The 26755-nt window shown below is 47.8% G+C and overlaps 2 protein-coding genes across 5 annotated transcripts in view; one reads left to right on the top strand and one right to left on the bottom strand.

Moving 5' to 3' along the window:
- Window positions 1–847: 847 nt before the first annotated feature.
- Window positions 848–24771, top strand: POLR1E (RNA polymerase I subunit E). The gene is made up of 13 exons (XM_058523572.1): window positions 848–996; window positions 1579–1682; window positions 3358–3434; window positions 5104–5189; window positions 7180–7238; window positions 8399–8543; window positions 10483–10590; window positions 11235–11331; window positions 13901–14034; window positions 15564–15645; window positions 16410–16541; window positions 17973–18134; window positions 24294–24771. The coding sequence occupies exons 1-12, from the start codon at window positions 921–923 to the stop codon at window positions 18130–18132; spliced, it is 1260 nt and encodes a 419-aa protein (XP_058379555.1). The 5' UTR covers window positions 848–920; the 3' UTR covers window positions 18133–18134; window positions 24294–24771.
- Window positions 24657–26755, bottom strand: part of FBXO10 (F-box protein 10) — a 53279-nt gene continuing 51180 nt past the window's right edge. For all 4 annotated transcript variants that reach the window (XM_058523567.1, XM_058523565.1, XM_058523568.1 and 1 more), the window contains one exon: window positions 24657–26567. In XM_058523567.1, the coding sequence (XP_058379550.1) occupies window positions 26393–26567 (175 nt within the window). In that variant the 3' untranslated portion in view covers window positions 24657–26392. The remainder of the gene's footprint in view (window positions 26568–26755) is intronic.

Here is a 26755-nt window from a genome sequence, read left to right as displayed (position 1 = left end):
GGGTGCGTCTCTGTATGGGGAGAGGAGATGAGTCTTGAAAGAAGGCCATTTGGACAACAGAGGCGAGTCAACCCGAGTTCTTGCCCTTCAACAGTACCCTCCGTTGACAAGGCAAAAGGGGCTCCGGCCTGGGTCCATGCTTAAACGCCCTGCTTTGGCCCTCTTGCTCTGGTAACCCCCATGCGGAGGGAGGGTTGAATTCGCAGGGACGGAGAGACATGCCCATCAGATCTGTGTCCTGCTTTCTGGTCCACCCAAGAATCCCCTGCCAAAAAGCTCATGAGCCTGCTGAGCCTCTCCCCCTGGTCCATCCTCGCAGGGTTGATTGGGCCACCCGTGTATGCACGTCTAGGACCGAGGAGTGAGCACGCAGGGCTGCGGAGGAAGCTTGGACTTAAGGACTGGATGCCCACGTGTGTGAACGGAGGCCCTAGAGATGGCCAGCCGCTCAAGTAGTTCCTGTCAGAGAGTTCTAAATTTGAACTTGGCCTTTCAGGTCTTAGTAAGATATATTTGCCAGCGTAGGAAAGATAGACCACACTCTAGACCGTGCTGTGCAGGAAGCAGCCTCAATGACGGTTAGGTCCGAACTGCAGGACTTCTGGGCCCCTGGGAACCTAGTCCCACACAACTTAACGCGCAGGCGGAGTGCTGGGCCAATCAGCTGCTGCGCCTCGGAGAGGCCGATCGGGGTTGTGGGGGACCGGGCACCGCGTGGACACACACCAATCCTCTCCAGGCGGAGGGGCGGGGCGAAGAATGGGCGGGGGGGCGCGCCTCAGAGCTCAGAGGAAGTGCGCGGGGGGCGGAGCCTGGCGAGGCCACGCCTCTTCCGGCCCGCCGCGCTGCCTCCGTGTGAGGGAAAACGCGCGCTGGCCTGCGGCCGTGGTGCCTCCCGGACTTGGCGGCGGGCAGGCGAGATGGCGGTGGAGGTGTTGCCGAGTGCGAAGTGGCTGTACTGTGGGGAGCCCGACGAGAGCCAGAGAGCTGTACTGGGTAAGGACCGCGGAGCTGGAGCAGTACCCAGTAATTCCCTCCCCGCCGTCTTGATACCTCCTTAGTCCTCCCGCCCCCCGTTGGGCCCCTTTCTCGGCCAGGCCAAGACCCCTCCTAGTGTCCTCCACGACTTGGGGCTCGGCCAGGGCTCCTCTATCATCCCACCGTCTTTCTGTCACCACCTCCCAGCAGGATAAAGACATCTCAGTCTCCCCCTCCCCAGGGATGTAGCCAGGATCCTGAATCCCCTCACACCCGCCAGGTCTCACGCCTTCTGCGTTTCCTTCTCTCCACAGGGCAGGGATTCCCTCTGTCTCTCTAGGTCTGCACGAGGCCTCAGTCAGCCCCATTCCCCTGGTTGTTCCTGCCTGTCTCAGCCCCTGGCCAGGATGCCCCTCGCTTCCCTGTTCCCTCATCCCAAGTGGACCAGGACCTCCTTCATCCCCCGTTAGGTCAGGCCCTGGGCTTCCTTGCCATCATCATTCCTCTCCAGTCACTCCCTCCCAACGAGAGTCCAGTTCCTCCCACCATACACTCTGGGTCCTTCTGCTCCCCTCTCATTCTTGGGCTGCAATCTTACAGTCCAGTTCTCCAATGGGAAGCTGCAGAATCCAGGCAACATGCGCTTTACCTTGTACAAGAGCAACGACTCCACAAACCCCAGGAAGAGGAGTCAGCGGATCCTGGTGAGTGCTGCAGTGGCCGGATGCCTCTGCTCCGCAGGCCTCAGGAGGCCCCTTGGGTGTGGGTGGATGTGGGAGGGAGTGAGAGGAGAGAAGGGGGCTAGCAAATGAGCCCTTGAAGAACTCTGCTGAAACCCCGGCAGGTTGGGGTGTGGGGACAGGCTGCGTTTAGTTTTGTACTTTTGGTCAAGTGATGGCTTTCCTTTCGTTCTTTTGTTCATGCAGCGAGCGTTTGTTGAGCTCCGGCTGTGCTCTGTGCTGGAAGCTGCTAGGGAAACAGCTCAGTCAGCCCTGGCCCCACTCTGAGGCGCTTGTACTCCAGAGCAGGGTTTCTCAACCTCGCCACTGTTGGCGTTTTGACCCAGAGGATTCTCTGTTGTGGGGGCAGTTCTGGGCATCACGGGATGTTTAGCAGCTTTCTTGGCCTCTGCCCACTAGGTACCAGTAGCACCTAGTTGTGACAACCAGAATGTCAGACATTTCCAGATGTCCCCAGCAGGGGAATTTCTTTGGGTTAAAAAACCACTGCTTTAGAGAGGTGAGAAGTGGATGCGAGGGACACTCATACAAGTAGACAAAGCTCAGGGCCTGAGAGAGGGAGAGTACAGGGCAGGGTGAGCAGAGAAGTCTCTGCTTGCCAGAATGCCTTCCTGGGGGAGGGTGCATTAGAGCTGAGCCCTGAAGGATGGAGGACGGTTTGATAGCTGAGGTTTAGTATTCCAGGTGAGGAGGATAGCAAGGACAGACATAGGGAAGCAAGAAAGCTTGGCTCTAATTGAGGAGTGAAGCAGCCCTTCCATCGTCCTGAGAGCATATAAGGAGCAGTCACGGGAGAGGTGGGCAAAGGGGTTCAAGAAGGGCTTGGAGAGGCCCGGCCCCACGGCTGACTGGTTAAAGTTCTGTGTGCTCTGCTTTGGCGGCCTGGGTTTGTGGTTTCGGATCCTGGGCGTGGACGTACTCCACTCACCAGCCATGCTGTGGCGGTGTCCCATGTACAGAATAGAGGAAGATTGGCGCAGATGTTAGCTCAGGGCGAATCTTCCTCCGGGAAAAAAAAAGAAAAGAAGGGCTTGGACTTTGGGCCCAGGAGGTTGCCTGCAGAATCATTTTGTTGCATACCTGTAAGTTCTGGGAGCCCAGGGCCTTGCTCCCAAGTCCTGTGGTGCAGCTCCCCCAAGAACTTTTCAAACTAGCTAGAAGCCAGCACTATCTGGAGCTTGCTTTTCAAAAGTCCTCTTGCCTTTCCCCCAGGGACACCCCAGATTCACTTAGAGATAGTGGGGCTGAGTTGTCTCCCAGAGGCTATTTAGTTCTAATCCACTGTGGTTTGAATCCTAAAGCTTTTGCGTATGTGGAAAAGGGAGACAAGATGCTTAATGCCTTTTTTTTTCTTTTGTGAGGAAGATTAGCTCTGAGCTAACAGGCTGTCGCCAATCCTCCTCTTTTTGCTGAGGAAGATTGGCCCTGGGCTAACATTTGTGTCCATCTTCCTCTACTTTATATAGGACACCGCCACAGCATGGCTTGACCAGCGGTGCGTCATGCGCGCCAGGGATCCGAACCTGCGAACCGTGGGCCAAAGGGGAATGCGTGCACTTAACCGCTGCACCACCGGGCCGGCCACCTTAATGCCTTTTAACATTGGTTGTAATGGACCTTTTCCCCCTCTGCATTTTAGGCAGCTGAAACAGACAGACTTTCCTATGTGGGAAACAATTTTGGGACTGGAGCCCTCAAATGCAACACTCTGTGCAGGTAGGGACAGGGAGAAAAGACAATGGGAAGGGGAGGGTAGTGGTGGTGGCCCTGGCATTGCTGTTCTGTCTTTATTTAAGGGCAGTGGGGGACATCTAGAGAGGTTTACCAAGTCCGCCTGTTCCCAGACCCAGGGCCCCTCACACCAGCATGTAGACATTCCTGAAAAGGAAGAATGACTTACATTTGTTGAATTTCCTAAAAACTGCATTCATTTGTAATGTTCTCTCTCTCTCTCTCTCTTTTTTTTTTTTTTGGTGAGGAAGATTAGCCCTAAGCTAACATCTGTTGCCAATCTTCCTCTTTTGCTTGAGGAAAATTGTCCCTGGGCTAACATCCATGCCCATCTTCCTCTGCTTTATATGTGGGATGCCGCCACAGCATGGCTTGATGAGCGGTGCTTAGGTCCGTGCCTGGGATCCGAACCAGCGAACCCTGGGCCACTGAAGTGGAGCACGCGAACTTAACCACTGTGTCCCTGGGCCAGCCTCTCTCTTTTTTTAGATTAAAAAAAAATTGAGATATAATTGACATATAGCATTATACTAATAGAACCTCATGATTCAATATATGTTTATATCGCGAAATGGTCACCACAATAAGTCTAGTTAACATCTATCACCACACAGTTACAATTTTTTTTTCTTATTATGAGAACTTTTAAGATTTACTCTCTTAGGAACTTTCAAAAATACACAGTACAGTATTGTTAGCTGTAGTCACCATACTGTACGTTATATCCCCAGATCTTCTTTATTTTATAGCTGGAAGTTTGTACCTTTTGACCACTTTCATTAATTTTGACCACCTCATTAATTTGTAATATTCTTTATTTGTAACTGTCTTGTTCCCAAAAGGCACCTGTCTCCACTAATTTGGAATGTGTGATCAATAGGTCAAAGCTTACCAGAAGTTTGCCCTGGAACTAACTACAAGAAAAGGATTTGGTAGTGTCCAAGGCACCACCAGGGTTTCTGTCCAGCTCTGCTGCTGATTGACTGACTTTGGGCAACTCTGCCCTTCACTGACCCCCTGGTCTTCCCCTTGGTACAATGAAGATTGTGCAGTCTGAACAGTCCATAACGGTCAGGGGCTGGCATAATGCACACAGTGTCCCTGCGATGGTATCCAACAGTGAACCACAAACAAGGCCCTTTCAGAGCCCCCACTGGACCACCCTGATAGGAGTCAGATTCGTGTGCTTATGCTTAAAACTATGAACACCACTTCATCCCGTTACAAAGACTCTCTAGTTCAGGCTGGTCTTCTTGCCATAATTACCAAGGTTTTACTTGTCTTTGCCTCCATAAAATTTATGTGTGCAGTAAATTCTAGTGTAATTCTTAATTCTTATATCCCAAGAGGGTTTCCCACTAGAGCAGTGAGCCCACATGTGATTGGCTACCAGATCACCTGGTAGCTTTTTTTTTTTTTCCAGAACCGCCTCATGAACGCTCCTCTCCCCCCTTCTCTCCCTTCCCTCCTTTCTCTCACCATTCAGAGAATTGCTGCTATAGGGGATTATTGTTACTCATGAGCAAGTGATGCATTCCTCAGGTGTATTGGGGCAGAAAGAAGGTTGGGAACTTTTAAGCAGGAAAAAGGAAGTTGTATAAACAATACTTTTTGAATAATCCGTTGTCACTGGTATTATTTCTTCTGTATTCAGGCACTTTGTGGGAATTTTGAATAAGACCTCTGGCCAAATGGAAGTGTATGATGCTGAATTGTTCAACATGCAGCCACTGTTTTCAGGTAGGTCCCAGTCATGAAGGCTCACAGAAACACTGCATATTAGGTTTACTGGATGAGTTGGTTTGAATTTTTGATTTGTAAAACACATTTTGTAATTTCTTTTTTTTTTTTTTTGAGGAAGATTGGCCCTGTGCTAACATCTGTTGCCAAGCTTCCTCTTTTTCTTCTTTCTCCCCAAAGCCCCAGTACATAGTTGTGTATCATAGTTGTAGAGTTGTAGCTCTTCTGTGTGGGACGCTGCCTCAGTGTGGCTTGATGAGCCGTGAGTACGTCCGTGCCTGGGATTCGAACCAGCGAACCCCAAGCCACCAGAGTGGAAGGCGGGAACTCAACCGCTATGCCACTGGGCTGGCCCTATAATTATTTTTAAAAGGGCGCCTTTATGCCAGGGTTTTTTCTGTTTCTTTTTTGTTCATTTTAAAGAGTTTTAGGAGTGTTTTTACTCAGCAGATATTTATTGATGAGCTGCTATGCTCCAGGCACAAGTTAGGGGCTGTGGACTTGAGCCCAGTAGACTTGAGATCAGTAACTAATCTTAGGTAAAGCAAGTTGAGCAATGATGAGAATGATATTCTTTTCCATGTTTCTTAATTCTTAACTTTTCTGGTTGGGGTAGAGATTTTAGAATCTCTGGTAGGTGATGGAAGTTGCTTACAGCTTGGACAGGAACTTTCATATTGAGAAAAATTCTCTATACTTTCTAATTTGGGAGGAGATCCATTTCTTCCCCAATCCAGTGGGAGCAGTTACATTTCTCTGCTTTGGCATCTTAGAATGCTCAGCGCTAGAGTGGGATCTTCCAGAATGATCGATAAGAGGGTCAGCCTCAAGAGACTCCTGTTCCCTAAATCTTAAATACTGAGAACCATGGTGGGGGAGGGTGTCCGATAAGGAAGAATCGTTAGGATCATGGTGAATCTACCTGATTCCTTCAGAGGCGTTAGTTCTAACTTTATTCTCTCAAAGCAGTGGTCTCCGCCCTTTTGAGAATCTGATAAGGACCTGGATCTACTTCCCAGAAACATACATATGTATATAAATAAATGTGAGATTTTGCATATAATTTTAAAGGGATCTTGGGTCCCAAAGCCCATCTGTGAATTTCCTAGGGGTCCATAGCATCTAGGTTAAGAATTCCCTGCTTTGTGAACAAATATAACTACATTTAAATTATCCTCCAAATGCTCTTCTAACTTACAAGGAGGCAAAGAAAATTGTTCATTAATTTCTTGATTAAACAAATTTTTATGTAAAAAATTTGTAAATATTGGTTTATTCTAGCCAGCGTATATGTTTATACACACACGCACGCACACACACACACACACCATTTATTGGGTCCTTGCTATGTGTTAGGCACTGTTCTAAGCACTTGCAATGCACTGCATTATTTACTTCTCGTAACAACCCTCTGGGGTAGGTATTGTTATTCCTTGAAGTTAAATGACTTTGGCAGGGACATAACTGCTGATACAGATATAAGAGCTGGGATTTCAGCTCAGTAAGGTCACTCCAGAGCTTGTGCTCTGTCCACTAGATCCTATTGCCCCTTATATGAACGCTTTGTGGGAGTTTACAGAGCTTCCTGTAAGTAACACACCTCAACGTTTGTGCCTGCCTTTAGGTCTTTTACAAGGAGGGCAAGACTATTTACTAGAAAAAGCTGAGGCCCTGGTTTCTAATCCCATCTCTGCTGCTGCCTGGTAACTGACCTGGGGCAAGTCATTTCATCTGGAGGCCTCGTTTTTCCTTATTTGTAAAATGAAGTGGTTGGGCCAGATGACCCCTTCATTTGACTCTTTAATTTATTCTCCAGATTCTCTAACTGTATACTAAAGCAGCATACTAATGTTCACTCATGTTAAGCTCTAGGAAGTCCTGTAGTTGAGAAAGCTGTTATTCTTAGATTAACTGTTAAACAAATATTAAACACTATTACTATCTGTTGGCTTTTTTTCTCTCTGTTTTTGTTTGTTTTGTGTTTTGATAGATGAATCAATTGAGAGTGAAGTGACATTAGAGAGTCAGACCAAAACTTTTAGAGAAAAGGTAAGTGTGACAACTAAGATGTAGGACCTTAAGCCACTTCCTTCTAGACCTTGGGTTTCCATCAGGAAGATGAGCTGGTTGAACACAGGAATTCCCCCAGCTGCTCCCAGCTCATTCAGTCTGTGGTTCTCTAGACAGTGTCTACCTGCAGAGGCCTCCTTGGCCTCACAGAGAGCAGTTCTGCCATCTGGGACAGCTGTACACAGTTCTGTGCCAGTGTTTGGAACAAGTTCCCTGGGCCGACATAGGTATACCATAACACTTGTTTTTAGAATTTAATCCGAGTTTCAGAAAATATTGGTTGTAGCCTGGAAGTTTTCACATTAAAACAAGGTAAACTTTAGGATTTTCAATGTAGAAAGTGCCTACAAAGCTCATCTCACCCCAGGGTGGCAAATTGATTGAATCTTCAGTGCTGCCTGGAACACTATATGGAGAAGGAGTGTGAGGCTATCTTCAGGCTCAGAGGGAAAGAGAGGGTGATCTATTAGGAATGTCTGTTATGGGCCGGCCCCGTGGCTTAGCGGTTAAGTGTGTGCACTCTGCTACTGGCAGCCCAGGTTCGGATCCTGGGCGCGCACCGACACACCACTTCTCCGGCCATGCTGAGGCCGCGTCCCACATACAGCAACTGGAAGGATGTGCAACTATGACATACAACTATCTGCTGGGGCTTTGGGGGGAAAAAAAAAGGAGGAGCATTGGTAATAGATGTTAGCTCAGAGCCGGTGTTCCTCAGCAAAAAGAGGAGGATTAGCAATGGATGTTAGCTCAGGGCTGATCTTCCTCACAAAAAAATAAATAAATAAATAAAACTGTTTAAACAAAAAAGGAATGTCTATTATGGCTATAGGATTGGAAAAAGGTAAGCTGTGTGCCACAGATTTAGTAACCCTAATTCTAGTCAAGTCTTTTCATTTTACAGATGGAATCACTGTTGTTTTGTAAATAGCGCATTACGGTTTACGAAGCAGGTACTTCAGATCTGTTAATATTGTTTGATTCTTACAACAAGCCTATGAGGTAGATAGGTATGATTTAGCCCAATTTGCAGGTGAGGTAATGATGGCTCAGAGAGGCTGAGAGTTTCCCCATAGTCACACTGCTAGGAGTAGCAGTGTCCAGGCTGTCCCCGGTAACCAAATTTGTCTCTTGCACAGATGGATTCTTGCATTGAAGCTTTTGGTACCACCAAACAGAAGCGGGCTCTGAACTCCAGGAGAATGAACAGAGTTGGCAATGAATCTTTGAATCGTGCAGTAGCTAAAGCCGCAGAGAATATTATTGATACAAAGGGTGTGACTGGTAAGGAGCTGGAACTTGGGGTAAGAGTCTGCTCATAGAGATAGCTTTCTCTTCCCTTGAGATCTTTTACCTGCCCACAGATGGAAATGATGGGAGTTAGGGATGTATTCCTTCCTGCCTCTTGCTGAGGGCCTTCTCAGGAACAGACTCTGGAAGTAGTGGGAAGCATCTGACATGGCCCTGTCTTCCGTGAGCCCACAATCAAGTGGAGGATCCAGGCATGGGAAGGGATGTGTGCACACCGCGTCCTTGGTGGCAGTGTTACAGCCTGCAGGGCACAGGGGAGGGGGAGGCCTCAGGTCTCTGAGTCACTGGGAGATTTTGGTCAACAGGGCTGGTGGATGATGATGAACTGAGCCTCTAGAGACAGTTTCACTTGGAGGTCAGTGGATCTTTTTCTGTTCCTAAATTCCTTGGCAGCTTGAGTATTTAATTAGGTTATTTAAAAATGAATTTATTGTTCAAATGCATTATAAGAACGTAAGAAGAAGGTTATACAAGAGCAATTTATCTATTAAAATGGAATTTTAGTAATTATTAGAAAATTTTTCCATACTCTATGATTACATAGATATTTTCTTTTGTTTTCTTTCAATACTTTCACAATTTTACTTTTTTGTGTGTGTGTGTGTGAGAGAAAGATCAGCCCTGAGCTAATATCCAATGGCAATCCTCCTCTTTTTTTTGCTGAGGAAGATTGGCCCTGAGCTAACATCCGTGCCTATCTTCCTCTCCTTTATATGGGACGCCGCCACAGCATGGCTTGACAAGCGGTGCATCAGTGCGTGCCTGGGACCCGAACCTGTGAACCCCAGGCCACTGAAGTGGAGCGCGCACACTTAACCACTTGTGCTACTGGGCTGGCCCCACAATTTTACTTTTTACATTTAAATATTAACTCCGTGAAGATTGTTTTTGGCTTATGGTACAGGCCTAATTTTACATTTTCCAAATGATTGGCCAGTTGTCCCCAACTCCATCCTTTCCTGTTTTAAAAAATGATTTAAAAGAGTCATCTCTATAATTTTACCACATTCTTGGTTGTGCTCGATTCCATTGTTCTGGCTGCCTATTCCTGTGGCAGCACCAGGCTTTTTTGATTCTAGTAGCCTCATCATCCAGTTTGTTGTCTGATAGGGCAGATTCATCCTCCTTCATCCTTATGTTTCACAAATATATTGGTCATTGTAGCATGCTTTTTCTGCCAGGAGAATCTAAAGAATTATTTTGTAAAGTTCCCTCAAAATCCGATTGAGATTAATATGGGGAGAATCAACATATTTACAATATTATGTTTTTTCACCCAGGAACATAGAAATATATATCTCCATTTGTTCAAAGACATACTTTAGTGTCTAAGTAAATTTTTGAATTTCTTTGTTCAGCTTACCTTCAGCTATTAAGGGATATTTAAAAAGAAAAATAATTTACTCATTTTCCCATCATTCTACTAGACCAACTGTTATAATCTTCCTTTCTGTCCTTACCTATATGCATACTTAATTCTTACATGGTTATTCCTGTGTGGTAGTTACAGTTTAAGAATTTGATTTTTTTTTTTTTCACTCACAATATGTGGAGAAGTTTTCTGGAAGTTAAGCCATTAAAGGCTATTTTGAATATTCCTCACTTTTAGCTTATCTCATATTGATTTGTAAATATTTATCAGCACACTTATCTTTCCCAACTATACTGCAAGTTACTTGGGGGACCACACTGTGTCTGCCTTCTCTAATGAGTGGTTAGGTTTGTGTCAAGAGTGGACATCATAGTCGTGGAGCTGTCAGCCTGACAGGGAGGTCAGGCCACATTGGTGGAAGCATTCAGATAAGGGGTTTCTGGACCGATTATGATCTCGAGCGCATAGGTTGCAAAGATTGTTGGGGAACCTAAAGCCAAACAAAGTGACATCAACACTGACTCTTCCTATCTTGAAAAGCTCTGGTCACTGATGCCATCCACAATGACTTGCAAGATGACTCCCTCTACCTTCCTCCCTGCCACACCGATGCAGCCAAGCCTGAAGACGTGTATAAATTTGAAGACCGTATCCTTCTTGCGGTAGAAACGCTGCCTTATTTCACAAGTTGAGATATGTGTACATGAGTGGCACATCAGAGATATCTCTGAAGGTCCTGGTGGTCCTGTGACGCTCAGAGAAACTACCCCCGGCCCGTTACAGTTGCCCCAGCGCTGTTGCTGGGAGGTCAGCCAGGCTTCCTCACTGGCTGAGGGCCCTGCTCCAGCACTGGCCTCTCAGTCCCTGGGATTCAAACCCATTCCTCAGCAAAAGGCCAGGTGCCCACAGCTCAGCCCTGGGTGAGTGGGGTGGGGTGTCACTCTCCATGAATAGTCAAAATGGGACTTTTAAGTTAGCCAGTGCCCAAAGTCTAAGGCAGACTGCTTTTGTAAAAGGAAGGATTGGAGCATAGAATTTCCATGCTTGTGGATCTTGTCAGATGGAAATACCTGCAGTGGCTTTGTGATAAGAGAAGGCAGAGAAGCCCAGGCAGGGAACAAAGTCCGGGCTGGGGGTCTGAGAACTGAGTCCCTGAGCTCTGCCCAGTGTACTGTGTGATCTTCCCTTCTCTGAGCCTCAGTTTTCCCATCTCTAAAATGCAGTTGCTAGGAGATCATTTAGCTAGTTGGGCGTTTCAATTTTGGTCAGTTGTGTTCTTGAGCTGTAACTAGTTCTTTCTCCTGTGGAGTATGAAGCTCTTCAGAGCCCATCTGAAGCTTTCAGGAATGTCACGTCAGAAGAAATACTGAAGATGATAGAAGAGAACAGGTACGTCCACTTGGGCAGATGGAGTGTATGGGGGAGTGAGATTGGGACACAACAGTAGTCAGACATGAAGCGGACCTTTGGGTGGCATCAGTGAGGAGGTATGCTTGTTCAGCATTTGAACATGAAGGAGCTAGTGTTTTCTTGAATGTTTGGGCTTTAAGGCCTATTGTCCCAAGGCTGTGGGTGGCACTTAGGGGAGAGAGTTGGCCTCTGAGTGCTGGAATGGTGGCTGGACTGAGGGTGGTGAGGCCTTGTAGCTGGGGGCTGGGAGCTGGAGCTGGCCTGTGTCCTCCAGTGTTATGCTGATGCTGATTGTCACCGCGGAGCCATGTGCTGGCCTGGGAGTAGATCCAGCTGCAGTGATGGTGCATCTGTGACAATGTGCTAAGTGAGCTTTTCTAAAGTTAAGTTTATGTATTTTAAATATAGTACATTTTAAATAATTCAGAACTTATTTCCTCTCCTCTCCCCTTTTTTTGACATTGAAACAGCTTTTCTTTTATGGTGATGGTGGGAATTTTTTGCTTTTGAGTTTTTTGTGTTTTTTTTTGGTGAGGAAGCATCGCCCTGAGCTAACATCTGTTGCCAAGCTTCCTCTTTTTTTTTTTTGCTCGAGGAAGATTAGCCCTGAGCTAACATCTGTGCCAGTCTTTCTCTATGTTGTATGTGTGTTACCGCCTCAGCTTGGCTACTGATGAGTGGCGTAGGTCTGCACCTGGGGTCCGAGCCTGCGAACCCAGGCCGCTGAAGCAGAGCATGCTGAACTTAACCACTATGCCATGGGGCCGGCCCCAAGTTTTTTCTTTTAATAATTTCATCTTGAGAAAATAAAAGGTTGTTGACCCTAGGTTGGTTTCCCCCTTTTTTTGTTTTTTTTTTTGGTGAGGAAGATTGGCCCTGAGCTAACATCTGCCGATCCTCCTCTTTTTGCTAAGGAAGACTGGCCCTGGGCTAACATCTATGCCCATCCTCCTCCACTTTATATGATGCTGCCACAGCATGGCTTGACAGGCAGTGCGTTGGTGCGCACCCGGGATCCGAACTGCGAACCCTGGGCCGCGGCAGCAGAGCGCGCACACTTAACTGCTTGTGCCACCGGGCCAGCCCCTGGTTTCCCCCAGTTTTGTTTGGAAATTTTATTGGTCAGTGAGATGTAAAGCCTTGGAAGATACTTTTTTAAAAAATTTTCTCGGGGCCGGCCCTGTGGCTTAGCGGTTAAGTACGCGCACTCTGCTACTGGCGGCCCGGGTTCAGATCCGGGCGCGCACTGACGCACCGCTTCTCCAGGCATGCTGAGGCCGCGTCCCACATACAGCAACTAGAAGGATGTGCAACTATGACATACAACTATCTACTGGGGCTTTGGGGGAGAAAAAAGGAGGAGGATTGGCAATAGATGTTAGCTCAGAGCCGGTCTTCCTCAGCAAAAAGAGGATGCATGGATGTTAGCTCAGGGCTGATCTTCCTCACACACACACACACAAAATTTTCTCCCCAAAGATCCATTTCCAAAAAAGAGCTCATTCCTGGTTCTTAGTTGGCTCAGTGTGGTTGTGGCTCAGGGGCAGGTACAGGAATGAGCTCTGGGCTGGGAGTCTGAGAACTGAGTTTCCGAGCTCTGCTTGATGTACTGTGAGATCTTCCCTCTCTTGTGCCTCAGTTTTCCTTATCTGTAAAATGAGGCCTCTCTACAAGATGATCCTGAAGAGCCTTTTATCGCTGCGAGTCCAGGATCCTGATAGTGGTAGAACAGCGTATAAAAATAATAGCTAACATTGATTGAGCTCTTATATATGCCACGCACTGTTCTAAGCGCTTTACTTGCATTGTCTCATTTAATCCACAAAAAAATCCATAGGAGTGGCCTGGAGTTCCCACGTTCTGATCCTGGGCGCACAACAATGCACTGCTTGTCAAGCTATGCTGTGGCGGCGTCCCGTATAAAGTAGAGGAAGATGGGCACGGATGTTAGCCCAGGGCCAGTCTTCCTCAGCAAAAAGAGGAGGACTGGCATCGGATGTTAGCTCAGGGCTGATCTTCCTCACCAAGAAAAAAAGAAAAAATCCATAGGAGGAGGGTACTATCATTGGCCTCAATTTATAGGTAAAGAAACCAAGGCACAGAGATGTAGAGAAACTTGTCTGAGCCAGTGAATGGCAGAGAGGGGACTCAAATCCAGGCAGTCTGACTGAGAGCCTATTCTCCAGACCACTACGTCAGGATTGGGCAAACTATGGCCCGCATGCCACGTTTGGCCTGCTGCCCATGAATAAAGTTTTATTGGAACACAGCCATGGTCATTCATTTATGTATTATCGATGGCTGCTTTTGCACTACAATGGCAGAGACCATGTCACCCACAATATATAAAATATTTATTGTCTAGCCCTTTACTGCCCCTGTGCTAAACCATGCTCCTCCTGTTATAAGCGGCTGGTGGGACGGCTCTTCCTCAGCTGTTGAGTGTGTATCAGGTGTGAGGAGTGCCTGCTGTTTTCATTGTGAGGGGGTGAATTCATTTCATCGTGAGAGCCGGTCTTACACATTCCTCCATTTCCCTCCCTTGTAGTCACTGCTCCTTTGTCATAGAAGCGCTGAAGTCCTTGCCATCAAATGAGGAGAGCCGAGACCGCCAGGCCCGATGCGTATGGTTTCTGGACACCCTCATCAAATTTCGAGCACAGAAAGTGATTAAGCGGAAAAGTAAGTCCATGATAGACATTTATTTCTAGTTATGTCCAGTGCGGTATTTGTCTATAATTCTTAGACTAGCTCTAGTGAGATAAGAAAATGGATATGCCTGTCCGGGTCTTTATTTTTTTTTTTTTTTTTTTTTTTTTTTTTGTGAGGAGATCAGCCCTGAGCTAACATCCGCCAATCCTCCTCTTTTTTTGCTGAGGAAGACGGCCCTGGGCTAACATCTGTGCCTATCTTCCTCCACTTTATATGGGACGCCGCCACAGCATGGCTTACCAAGCAGTGCGTCGGTGCGCGCCCGGGATCCGAACCAGCGAACCCCGGGCCGCCGCAGCGGAGCGCGCGCACTTAACCGCTTGCGCCACCGGGCCGGCCCCCGGGTCTTTATTTTTAACTCTGTAACAGTGAGATTCCTGTTAGTACTGCTGACCTGCTGAGATGACTCGCCAAGCTCTTTTCCTCGTCTGAAAATGGGGACAGGCTGGGTTACATGATTGCTTGGAGTGAACACTCACTGCTTCTGGTCTGCAGGAGGTGAAGTATAGGATCTAGTCAACTCAAGTGAACATTTTAAGGGACTGTTAGACAAACATCGGTCACACAGGGAGAAAAATTGGCTCATGAAGGCTGTGGCAGGTTTGTGTGGTGTCAGCTTATTTCTGACTGGGATAGGAGAGTCAGTTTCTGCTGTTAATCCATGTCGCCTGTCGCTCAGGCTCTGGGTGGCTGCCACACATTCACACCTACCCAGAGCTGGAAACCCAGCAGGAGACGCCCGTGGTTATAGGCATAAGGTGTATGCAGTCTTGTTACTGTGATTGGGCACCCAAGAGTCTACTCATGTTTTTCAGTATTTGCTTAATTCTCTTTTTCACATTCCAGCCTCCCCTCCTCTCCGTCTCCCTAGGCTTTCTCTAAAATCTGTTTTGCTTTTTTTTTTTTGGTCAGGAAGATCAGCCCTTAGCTAACATCCATGCTAATCCTCCTCTTTTTTTTTTTTGCTGAGGAAGACCAGCTCTGAGCTAACATCTATTGCCAATCCTCCTCCTTTTTTTTTTCCCCCAAAGTCCCAGTAGATAGTTGTATGTCATAGTTGTACATCCTTCTAGCTGCCGTATGTGGGACATGGCCTCAGCATGGCCGGAGAAGCAGTGCGTTGGTGCACGCCCGGGATCCGAACCCAGGCCGCCAGTAGCGGAGCGCGCGCACTTAACTGCTAAGCCACGGGGCCGGCCCTGTTTTGCTTTCTAACATCTTATGAATCCTGTGTCTTTACGCCTCATTGGAGTCTTTTTTATTTCTTGTTGCCACCCCATCACAGACGTCTCTCGTGCGTGTACGGTCTGCAGGCTGAAGCACACCTGAGCACATTTTTATTTGAAAGTAGCTGCTCTGTTTCATGGGCCCCTGCTTCTCTTGCTACATGATTCTGTTCATTATGGAGCCCCAACTGTTGGCTTCTTCTCCCAGCTCATGGATGAGATGTGACCTGAGGGTTTTGAAAGAAAATGATCAAACTCAACTTTGTCTTATAGGTGCCCTGGGACCTGGAGTTCCACACGTCATCAACACCAAACTGCTGAAGCACTTTACCTGCTTGACCTACAATAACGGCAGGTCAGGGGCTCGATCTCTGGGGCTTCTGCCTGTAACGGAGAAAGCAGGGTGGGGAGGTGGGAGGGGAGAGAGTGGGGAGTAGGGGCTTGGATGGAATTTCATGTCCAGAGATACAGTGCTAAACAGGAGTCCTGGGGTTAAGTACGTTTAGGGAACACTATATAGTACATACTCTGTCCCCCTGGAAAAGTTCCCATTAAAGGCTCTGGGAAGTCCTGCAACAAAGACTTATTTCATTTCACACAATTCATTTGAAGAACCCTTCCTAATGTCCCACAGAACAAAGGTGGTGTTGCCGAAAAGGGCAGGCCAGCGTGATGACTTGGGGGAAAGAACCCTATGCAGCACACCTGGGCTTCCTTCCTGCAGTTAGCTTGGAATATGTTTCCTGGTCTGAGTGTGCTTAGAAGAATCGTCAGCAACTGAGTTTGGGATGACTGTTTTCCTGGCAGCCCTGCTGAGCAGGCGGGAACAGACTCCGAGGCTCCTCACCAGTTTGAGGCTCTAACTATGCCTGCGGAAAGTGGAGGCGCGGCCTTCTCTGTCCCCTTGGAGGGGACACTGGGATTGGCCCATTGCTCCACTGTGTGTGGAGGCTCAGGCACCTTGATGGGACAAGGAATGTTGCTGGAATTCCTTTTCCTCTCTCCAAGATGGGAAGATATTGCATGCATATGGGAACAGGCTTGGATGTTTTTATTTTGCTTTTGGAGAAATCATCTTAGAGTTTAATTTTGTCTGCCTTTACTGCCACTGATTTGCAGTTTACGGAACTTAATTTCGGATTCTATGAAGGCAAAGATAACCGCGTATGTGATCATACTTGCCTTGCACATAAACAACTTCCAGATTGACCTGACGATGTTACAGAGGGACTTAAAGCTCAGTGAGAAAAGGTGAGCACAGCAGAATAAAAAGCTCCCTGTAGGGCGCCTTGTGTATTTCTAGTATCACCTTTTGGAAAGCATGATGCACTGTCAAGGGCACTGGGGACGTTTAATATGGGAAAGACTTGGGACTAGAGGATGATTTTCAATGAATGATTGATTCAGTGGATGAGCAACCAGACATCACTGAGTGCCTTCTCTGTGCTAGGCACAGTATTAAATCTGTCATAATATCGCAGTGATTTCCCTAAAGAACAGTTGAGGAATCTTGGTTCAGAGAAGTCAGTGACTTTCCCAGGGTCACACAACTAAGAAGGGGAATAGTTGGGCTTTAAACCCCAGCCTTCCCGTAGCATTCTGTCTTTGTATAACCAAGCAGGCTCCCGTCTCCGAATTGCTGTTGCTGGGGAGAGGGATTCTGTATGGTCCTGAGGGGTGGAACCCAGGGGTGGAAGTTATTAGAGAACCCAATTTTAGCTTAGCAAAAAGAACCTTCTCAGAGTCAGATGGAAGGGGCTGCCAAGGGAGGTGTTCAAGGCAAAGTGGGGCCTCTGTTTGGCAGGGATGTCACATATGGGCTTCTCTGACCAGGCTGGGAGAGTTGGCAGAAATCATCTTTCAGGTACTTTCTAGCCAGAAGGCATTCAGACTGAGTAGAGAGCAGAACTTCCCAGGACTCTGAACTGTGGGGTCTGTTGGCCTTTGTGGGTGAGTTAGGAGCATCTGACATCCAAGGACCCTGATAATGTCCCAAAAGAGCCATGGAAACACCCTTGTCTGGATTCTTGGAGCAGTCCATGGAGGAATTATTCTGAGGGCTGTCCACAGATGGCATTCTCACAGGCTGTGAGGTTGAAAATAAGAGAGAAACAGATATGTGGAGCCTGTAAAATTCTATCAGAATTCTAGCAAGTGCTCAATCCTTGTTAATAGGAAGTAAACAAATTAATAGGATCTAGATAACCTGGTTTTCCATTACCTATATGGATATTTTCTTTTTTTTAATTTTTTTTTTATTTTGTTTATTTGTTGTTCCCCCAAAGCCCCAGTAGACAGTTGTAGGTCATAGCTGCACATCCTCCTAGTTGCTGTATGTGGGACTCGGCCTCAGCATGGCCAGAGAAGCAGTGTGTCGGTGCACGCCCGGGATCTGAACCCGGGCCGCCAGTAGCGGAGCGCGCACACCTAACCGCTAAGCCACGGGGCCGGCCCAATATATGGATATTTTCTAATGGCTGCACATTAAAATGGGAGTCTGTCTGATGGCTCTGGGCAGGGGATCTTGTCTGCCTCTCTGCCGGGAGCTTTGCTCCTGGTGGCCGGTTCGGGGATTCCATCTTTGTGGCCTGGAGCATGTGTTTGTGCTGCTCCCCCCGCCAAGCCTCCCTGAGCAGTCACACTGAGGAGACTCTCTCCTTTTGTTGTGTGTTTGTTCCTTAGGATGATCGAGATAGCGAAAGCCATGAGGCTGAAGGTCTCCAAAAGAAGAGTATCTGTGGCAGCCGGCAGGGAGGAGGATCACAAACTGGGCACCCTGTCCATCCCGCTGCCTCCAGCCCAGACCTTGGACCGCCAGTCAAAACGGAGGAGAATCACCTAGAGGTGTGCTTTCCAGACAGAGCATTTTGGCCACTCATAACCACTGCTTCTGTTCATTTCCATTTTTATTTTTAAAGAGAGAGGAAAAAGCCTTGCTTGGTATGAGTATGAAGCCAGAAGCCAGCATCTCAGTTGTGCTTGTCTTAAGCAGAAACGTAAAATGACAACCATATTGGACATCATCTCCCTCCTTTGGTGTTGCTCTGATTATAAATGTCAGGTAGTTCCTGTGTGGGGATGTGGGAGGGTGGGGCCTGGGGAAGTCGGAATCAAAAGATCTCATGGGCTGAACTCTGGGCCAAATCTAACAGATAGAGGTTAATCAAGAGAAACATGAAGTGCCATGCTCAGGTCTGGAAGGACCAGTGGAGTACATAGTGAGGATACAGCCCAGCAGGGCTGGAAGAGGAGGCTTCAGGTTACCAGTGTGATGGGGTTGCCAAAACAGGCCAATTTAGTTTGAGACTGCTATAACAGAGTGGAGTCAACTCAGAGGAAGTGATTAACCCCGTTGCTCTGCCTGGCTCAGGCCACATTGAGGGCAGGGATGAGCTCTGAAAGCCACGTTTTTGAGGGGGATGAATCAGTCAGAGTTCAGTACAGAAAACAAATTGTTCTAGATATCTTAAGAAGAAAGGAGCTCAATACAAGGGTAAAAAGTTATAAAATTGTTAAAGGGCTACAGGAGTGGGAATCAGGAGCTTGTCACTGGAACTGCTGAGTTCAAAACCATTGCTGGGGATGCCTGCCAGGCATCAGGAAGCCACTTGTGCCCCACAACTGCTTCTGGAACTCGTGAAGCTGGTGACTTGACGCTGGAATGCTGAGTTCTGCCACCCATGCTTTCAGTACCCACATTTCCACCTCCTTGCTCGTCAGCACAAACAGCGGAAAGATCAAGAAGCTGGCCTCCATCTTGCTTCTTCTATGAGTACATGTATAGGAACCTAATTTGCATCTAGAATCCTAGCAGCAGGGAGTCTTGGAAATAGGTTTCAGCTCTCCAGCCCCTAGATACAGGAGCCTTACCAGAAGGAGATGGGAGTGGATGCTGACTGCCTGCCAACCTTCTGTGCCACGAGGGAGCTGGGGAAGTCAGTGTCCAGAGGGGTGCTGTGAGGAATGGAAATAGGACGTGGAGAGACTTAGGTATGTGGTTAACGTGCAGACTCATCTTCAAGGCTCTTCTGAGGCAGTGGGAACAACTGAGGTCTGTGGTGCTCGGTACTGGCGAGCCAGGAGCAGTGAAGGAAGGCAGACAGAGTATAGCTCTCTGAAAATGAGGAAGGGGGAAGTGCACAGCAGCTGGGTCATCTGTTAGGGAAGACATGGGAGAAATGAGTCTTGGATGACTCATTTGGGACAGGTGGTCCTTATATTTCTTCAAGCTCTGGGATGCTGTCGTCAGAGCCACTTCTGTGGCAAGGCCATGCCTAAGGTGCACATTTTCCATGCTGTTCTCTGGTTTGTCTCCATTTGTCTCTGATCCTGGGTAGTGGGCATTTGTAGCATACTTGATCTCCCTCCAGCAGAGATGTGAGCAGGAAATCTAAATGCCTCTGTTTTTCTTTATCTAAGCTGTTGTGAAAATCAAGTTCGTGACTGCAGCAGAAAAAGTAATGTCCTGCTGTATCTCTGGGAAAAGAATTCCTAATGTGCTTATAGATTAGAATGTGTTTCCTGAATACTTTTTAGATTCTGATGGGTTTGACACTTGAGGCTTAATTTCCAGGAAGGATTAGATCACAGCATGTGACTAGGCCTCTGAACAAACTCTGTCCTGGTGGGGAAGCAGCCTGTCTTTAGTCACTTGCACAAAAAGGGGTGGTATTGATAGGGCAGAGTTTAGGACAGCAAATAGATTCTTGTCCTTAGTGACAGCAGGTGTCCCTCACCAAGTGTAGCTGATGCCTTCCCAGAGGTTGACTGAAAAGCAAATTTCTGTGCATCAAGGGGTTTCTGGGTCAAAAGGCTCAAAAGAGGGGCCTTTGTTCAACTTGAACAAGTCTTGTGAGAGAGTACCTAGCACAGTGCCTGCACCTAGGCAGTCAGTGTCTGCCGAAGAAATCACAGTGCGTGAGCTGCACCTTCTTTCCTTGCAGAGCTATAGGAGGTAAACACTTGTATAATCAGGGAATCATACTGTTTTCTCTAGCTCTAAAAAACCATTTATTTACTAATGTATTCACAGAGGATACCTTGATCCCACCAAGTTATTTGCCATAATGTCTCCTGATGTCTTTTTTGAAGAAAGGGAGGCTGGGCTAGATGCTCATACCCTTAATAAGATTTGCAGTTTGTGGAATAATCTTAACTTACAGGTGTTGATTAACAGAATGGAGTCTGTTCCCTAGAGGGAAGCTCTTTGGCCCTGACCTGTTGGACACTGTTAAGAGTGATGAGGTCAAAGAAGGTATATTTAACACACTTGCCAAGGACCCAACCCGGAAAGAGCTAATTAGATAAAATTCTTTAAAGTGTCACCTTTTAAAAACTTCGTTTTGAGGGCCGGCCCCGTGGCTTAGCGGTTAAGTGCGTGCGCTCTGCTGCTGGCGGCCCAGGTTTGGATCCCGGGCGCGCACCGACGCACCACTTCTCCGGCCATGCTGAGGCCACGTCCCACATACAGCAACTAGAAGGATGTGCAGCTATGACATACAACTGTCTACTGGGGCTTTGGGGGGGAAATAAATAAATTAAAAAAATAAAAAATAAAAAAAATAAAAACTTCGTTTTGATACATTGTCATATTTAGAAAATATTTGTAAGAATAGTACAAAGAACTGTATATCCTTTATCCAGATTCTCCAGCTGTTAATGTGTTGTCCCATTTGTTCTTTGCTTTATAAATTTATATATTTCTTTTTGAACCATTTGAGAAAAGCGGCCCACCCTTTTATCTGTAAGTACTTGAGTGTGTATGTCCTGAGAGTAAGGACCCGCTCTGTCAGCACAGCGCATTTACCTGCAGCCGGAGTAGAACACTGATACAACACTAGATCTCGCCCCCAGTTCATATTCAGGTTTTGCCAGTCACACCTCTTTGGTCTTATTTACTCTAAAATAGTTCCTCAGTCTTGGACTTTCTTGACCTTGACGTTTTGAAGAGTAAGGTCAGTTATTTTATAGGGTTCCCTCAGTTTGAGTTTGTCTGGAATTTTCTTATAATTAGATTCAGGGTATGCATTTTTGTCAGGAATATGACAAACGTGACGCTGTGTCCCAAGTGCGTCACAGGTGAGGCACATGGTGCTGGCTTGTCCTCTTCTTGCTGATGTTAACTTTTGTTACTTGGTTAAGGCTGTGTTCTCCCCACTGTGATGTTACTATTTTTCTTTTTTGTAATTAATAAGTAATTTGTGGAGGGATACTTTGAGACTCTAAATACCCTGTTCCTCATCAAACTTTCTCCCATGAGTTTTAGTCTCGATTGATGATTCTCGCTGAATTACCAAGGTGGTTGCAAAATGGTGATTTTCTAACTCCCATCATTTCTTATTGGCATTCTATTATAACAGGAAGCTTTCTTTTCTCTCCCATTAAAATTTTTTTGTTCATTTAGTTATCAGTATGGACTCATAGGTTCTTATTTTATTCCATGAACGTTGTTACTGTTATTTTGAATGCTCACATTGTACCACATTTGGCCAATCTGAGTTCCTTCAAGCCAGCTCCTGAATCTCCATCATTTTAAGAGTGCTTCCTTAATTTCTGGTACAAGATATTCCAGCCATCTTGTACTTTCCCTCTTCTAGCCCAGGAATCAGCCTTTTATCCAAAGAACGCAGATAGATGACATGAATGATGGGCCCAAACCAAGATGTGAAATACCATCCTGACGATCAGACAGATGGGGTCTTCAGCTGCACTCAGGCCATAACTGGTTTCCGAGCTGGGTTGACAGTTGTGTTGTGAGTTGCTCAGACTACACCAGGAGGGCCATGTTAGGCCTGACTTCATTTAAAAGAATGCTAATCACAGTGGATGGGCTCCAGAGCCGCATGGCCATAACTGCACCCTGCAAAGTTCTGGGCAGGAAGGGAGAAAGAACTAATGAGTGGTTCTTTCTAATAAGAAACTAATAAGAACCGCATATTAGAAGACTGCTCAGGGTTGGAACAAGCCCTGCAGGCCCAATGTGAGCCCTTCATGAGGAACCATTTGGAGAAGAGGCTTTCTCTGTGCTGTCAGAAGGAAGGAGCAGGAAGAAGGTGGGCCTAGGGCTGCTGCTGAGGAGAGTGTAGTCTCATGTGCTGTTCCAAGACCCAACTCTGGCTCTTGTCTGGTCTGGCTACACCATGACCTCCATTCCCTATACTTAGGACCTCCTTTGGACACTGGGGCAGTGGCCTCAACAGGACGTGGAGGCCTGAAGGATGAAGTTGCGTGGGATTGTATTGTGCTTGTACACTCCCATCAGTGGTATCAGTGTTTGGGCCTGACTGGCCAGCAGGGAAGGCCAGGGAGGCCACAGTGTAGTAAGCTCCTTGGGTGGGAGGCAGCCAAGACCTGTGAGCTGTGTACCAGGGTTAAGCTTTCCCCTGTGGCAAGTCACTCTGTGGAGAGGGCCCTTAGCTACTGCAGACTGAAAGCCAGTGACCCCAAGGAAACACAGGACCCTTAGAGAATCCTGTCTTCAGATGGGATTGCTACACTGAAGAGCCGGGACATACCTCCTGAGATGCAGGACAGGACTCCTAAATTCTGCCGCCTTTGGGCTCTCCTAGACCTGCCCAGACCACTGGAGTGGGTCTAGAGAAATGACCAGGATGGTCAGATGTTCTGCAAACTGGCATGTATGAGACGAGGCCAGGAGCAGGGCGGACCCTGGGGGGATAAGGATGCTGTCTGCAGATCTCTGGAGAGTCACCGACAGAGGGAAGGGATGTCCTTTGGGGGCTCCAGAAGGTAGAGATACCAGAAATGGGGTTGTGCGTGTTTCTTCATTCATCCATCCATCTATTTATCCATGTATCCAATACTTAGTGAGTTTTGCTCTGTGCAGGGCATAGAGGATCAACAAGGCATGGGGAGGAGGCCGGAATCACACAGATCAACAGACTTTTTCAATACAGAGGATTCAATGCCACCATGGCGATAACATGGGGGGTGGGTATGAGAGCATGGAGGAGGGGCACTTACCTGAGATTTGAGGAGCTCAGGGAAGGTGTTCACGGAAGTGATGATGAAGTAAGATCCTGCAGTATGGGTAGGATTTAGCCAGGGAGATAGATTTTTGGCTCAATTAAGGAAAAAAATAATCAGATGGAATGGGTTCTCTTGGGCAGGTCTGGCCTGCCAGGTGGGAGAGCAAGCCCTGCCCACTCAACCAATGCAGCCACTGCAAAGCAGCCTCACTTCCTGACTCTCCCCCACCCATAGAGGGTGAGGGTGGCTGTCCGTTCCTCCCACCTCTGCCTCCAAAGGACTTGGCAGAAGATGGGCATTGTGTGTGGGTCCCAGCTATTCTGTTTCTGTTCTCGAAGCCCTAGGTAACAGCCCTACCCACACCTCCTGCCCACAAGCTCTTAACATGTGATAATGAACTTTCTCCTACTGGGCCTTAACAAGCATTGCCACTCAGCCTCAATTCCTTCTGTGAAAAATGGGGCATGACCTCACCAAGTCAGTGTTGAATATACCATTGATGGAACATCAGATGATTTCAGTGGCACAAAGATGTATCAAATACACGAGGTGATGCTGGTTAGGCTAAACAGTAACAAATTCCCCCCAAACATCTGGTTTCAACAAAGGTGTTTTTGCTTGTGGTATTGTGACTATTTTCAGTTTAATAGTTTATTTTAGTATTAGAAAACACTAGCTTTTCATTTATAGTAGTGTTGTGAACATTTCTTTTTAGTTCAAACTCTAAAGTTGTGCTCCTGGATAGAATCCTGGAATGGAAAAAAGACATTAGGTAACAGCTAAGGAAATCTGAATAAACTATGGACTTTAGTTAATAATAATGTGTCAATATTGGTTCATTAATTTTGATAAATGTACCATATTACTGTAAGATGTTACTCATAGGGAAACTTGGGGAGAGTAATATGGGAACTGTACTATGTATCTGTTCACTTTTCTGTAAATCTAAAACTCTTCTAAAAAATAAAGTCTATTCATTTAAAAAAAGATGTTAAGTACTAACTATCTCCTCAGGTGACATGTGGATATGGCAACAACTGTGAGATGCCCAGTGATGAAAGCTACGAAAAATGTGTTCATGGATCTAAAGACCCTTCGCAGACTGTCACGTCGTCCACACCAGGGACTTGACTGATGACCTTCACACAGCCCTCGGGGCAGGCAGGACGGCAATCCAACCCCTGACTGACACAGGACACAGACCTTGGAACCCGGAATCGTCATGGGAACAAGCTGAATGGACAGATGGCCCTGGGGTTCTCCTATCTCCTTCAGTGGAATCGGTGCCTTGGGAAGGCAGAGCAGTGACAGGCCTGCATCCACTCGGGCAGGAACTCGAGCATATACCCAGACCAAGGAAAGTCTCCCCAAAAGTGCCTCTTTTAAAATAGAGAACTTTATTTTAGTTGCTGAGATTTTTATAAGCACTTGGTTCACAGAAAAGTCATTTCTTACAAAATAATAAAGGCAGCGTTTTGTACAGCGACTCACATTTGGGCCACCAGAGAAGTGCAAAAGACAGTGCTGGGATGGGAGGGGCCCGCGTTCTTGTGCCCAAAGTCCTCAGGGCAAAGCCAGTGCTCCTGGCTCCCTCTAGCCTCTTCCCACCCGACCCGGAGAGCAGCACCGGGGCCCGGCAGAACCAGCCTGGGAGGCCAGGGGTGAAGTGCACGACAGCGGCCCCAACAGGCTGGTGAAGGCCCTGCATGTAAGGCCGAGTGGGAGGGGGACTGTTCAGGCTGAACTGTCCTGCATCAGTCCCCCTTCCTCAAGCAGTTGGTCTGAGCCCACCCGGTTCTGCAACCTTGACATATTCACAGTACAGTTCAGTAAAGCCCTTTTGGAGCCAGCCTTCCTCCTCACTCCAGCTAACCGTACCCGGGCTGGGTGCTGGGGACACAGTGAGACGTGGCCTCAGGGTGCTCACAGGCAGGTGAGTGGGACGGGGGATGGACCTGGATAGCTCCAGAGCAAGGCAGAAACTACCCTGAGAGGGGGCGGAGAAAGGGCAGAGGAGGCTCGGGAAGAGCATTGTCACCTGGCAGGAGGGGAGTGCTTTGTGGAGATGGCAGTGTCTGAGCTAAACCCTGCAGAATGGGGGGACCTGGACATGGGTGGATGGCGAGAAGGGCATGCCAGGAAGAGGCAAGAGCGTGAGCCAAGGCACAGAGTGGGAAACCACGGCAGGGTCAGTGAAGGCAGGTGGTTATCCGTGAGGAACATGGATACAGACGAGAGGCCCCAGCACCTCCATCTCTAGGGGCAGCTGGTGTGGGTGTGCTCGTGGGATCTGAATCCTGGGGCGGCAGGCACCGACCTAGTGTCCTCCTGAGTCTGGGAGCTTATTGAGGGCAAAGTCACATGCATCCCTGCACTGCCCAGCCTGGCACCTGAGCCACTGGAAGGAAGCCTCCACATGCCCCTCCTGTTTTCAGCATCCCTTGTCCCTGGGGCAGCCTTTCAAGAGGGGCTCCCAGTCCCAAGCCCCTTCCTCCCTCACAGGTCCATGTCCAAATCTGAGAACTGTGTCCTAAGGAAAGCAAACTCCTCCAGCCTCTGCAGGCAGCTGGGAGGGTGTGGCCGTGTCCCTGGAGGGATCGCGAGAGGTCTGGGAAAGGGGAAAATTCTGGGGCCCTCCCTTAGGAGTAAATCTGCTCTTCCCTGAGAGGAGGCTGGGTTTGGTGTGTGTGAAACGCAGTTCCCTGTAACTCACATGGAACACCCTGGCGAACGGTGCAGTGTTGATTTCCCCCAACTCTTCATAATCTCTACAAGAGCTTGAGTTAGTGGAAACCCACCAACTTCTGTGCCTTTTTCTTCTTGAAAAATAACTCCAAGTTCCTTCCTGTGGAGGGTTGTGGAGCCGAAGGGTTTTAGAGGTACCTTGTTCTTAGTCCCCAGGAGGCCTGGGAGCCTGTTTTTTCAGGGGGTGGTGAGTAAGAAGATGGAGAGGGGCCTGGAGGCTTCACAGGCACTACTTCCATCCCGAAGGCCTCACCTCTTAGCCCAGCTGAGCACCTGTCAGGGCCCGAGCCTTTGAGCAGCGTATGTGGTTGCTGCTCCCAGAGTCTTCGGACACCCTCTCAGTTGCCCCACTCTGTGGCTCTCCATCCTTACAGGATAGTGCAGAAGATGCTGCGGTTGCTGTGGTAACCACCTTCCACATGGGCTGTGATCCTGCTTGCCATGGCTGTCACCTTCTGCCCACTGTGGGCTGCAGAAGGGCCTCGGAGAGAGTTTTCAAGGTGAGGCCGTGCTGGTGGGTTCACCAGGCGCCACGTATCACACCTGGAGGTGCAAAATGATAGTCAGTGAACTCTGAGAGTCTAGAGCAGTTGCTGAATGCCCTGCATGACCTTACCTTTGGCTCAAGCTCACTGGATCCAAGTGTCTAAATCTGGGTGTAGGCTGTATCTCCCGTCAGTGATAGCAAAAGGAGGTGGGATATGTGTGAGACTAATTCTAGTTCCAGCTCG

Source organism: Diceros bicornis, chromosome 28 (genome assembly GCF_020826845.1).
Source record: "Diceros bicornis minor isolate mBicDic1 chromosome 28, mDicBic1.mat.cur, whole genome shotgun sequence".
Taxonomy (NCBI): Eukaryota; Metazoa; Chordata; class Mammalia; order Perissodactyla; family Rhinocerotidae; genus Diceros; species Diceros bicornis.
This window is presented reverse-complemented; position numbering and strand designations above follow the sequence as displayed.

Bases quoted from the DNA above. Each gene is read 5' to 3' on its own strand.
- POLR1E (XM_058523572.1), top strand. From the start codon at position 921: ATGGCGGTGGAGGTGTTGCCGAGTGCGAAGTGGCTGTACTGTGGGGAG. The intron at 8,544-10,482 runs GTAAGGAGCTGG...TATCTTGAAAAG, and splicing joins TGATACAAAGGGTGTGACTG to CTCTGGTCACTGATGCCATC. The intron at 10,591-11,234 runs GTATCCTTCTTG...AGCTGTAACTAG, and splicing joins CGTGTATAAATTTGAAGACC to TTCTTTCTCCTGTGGAGTAT.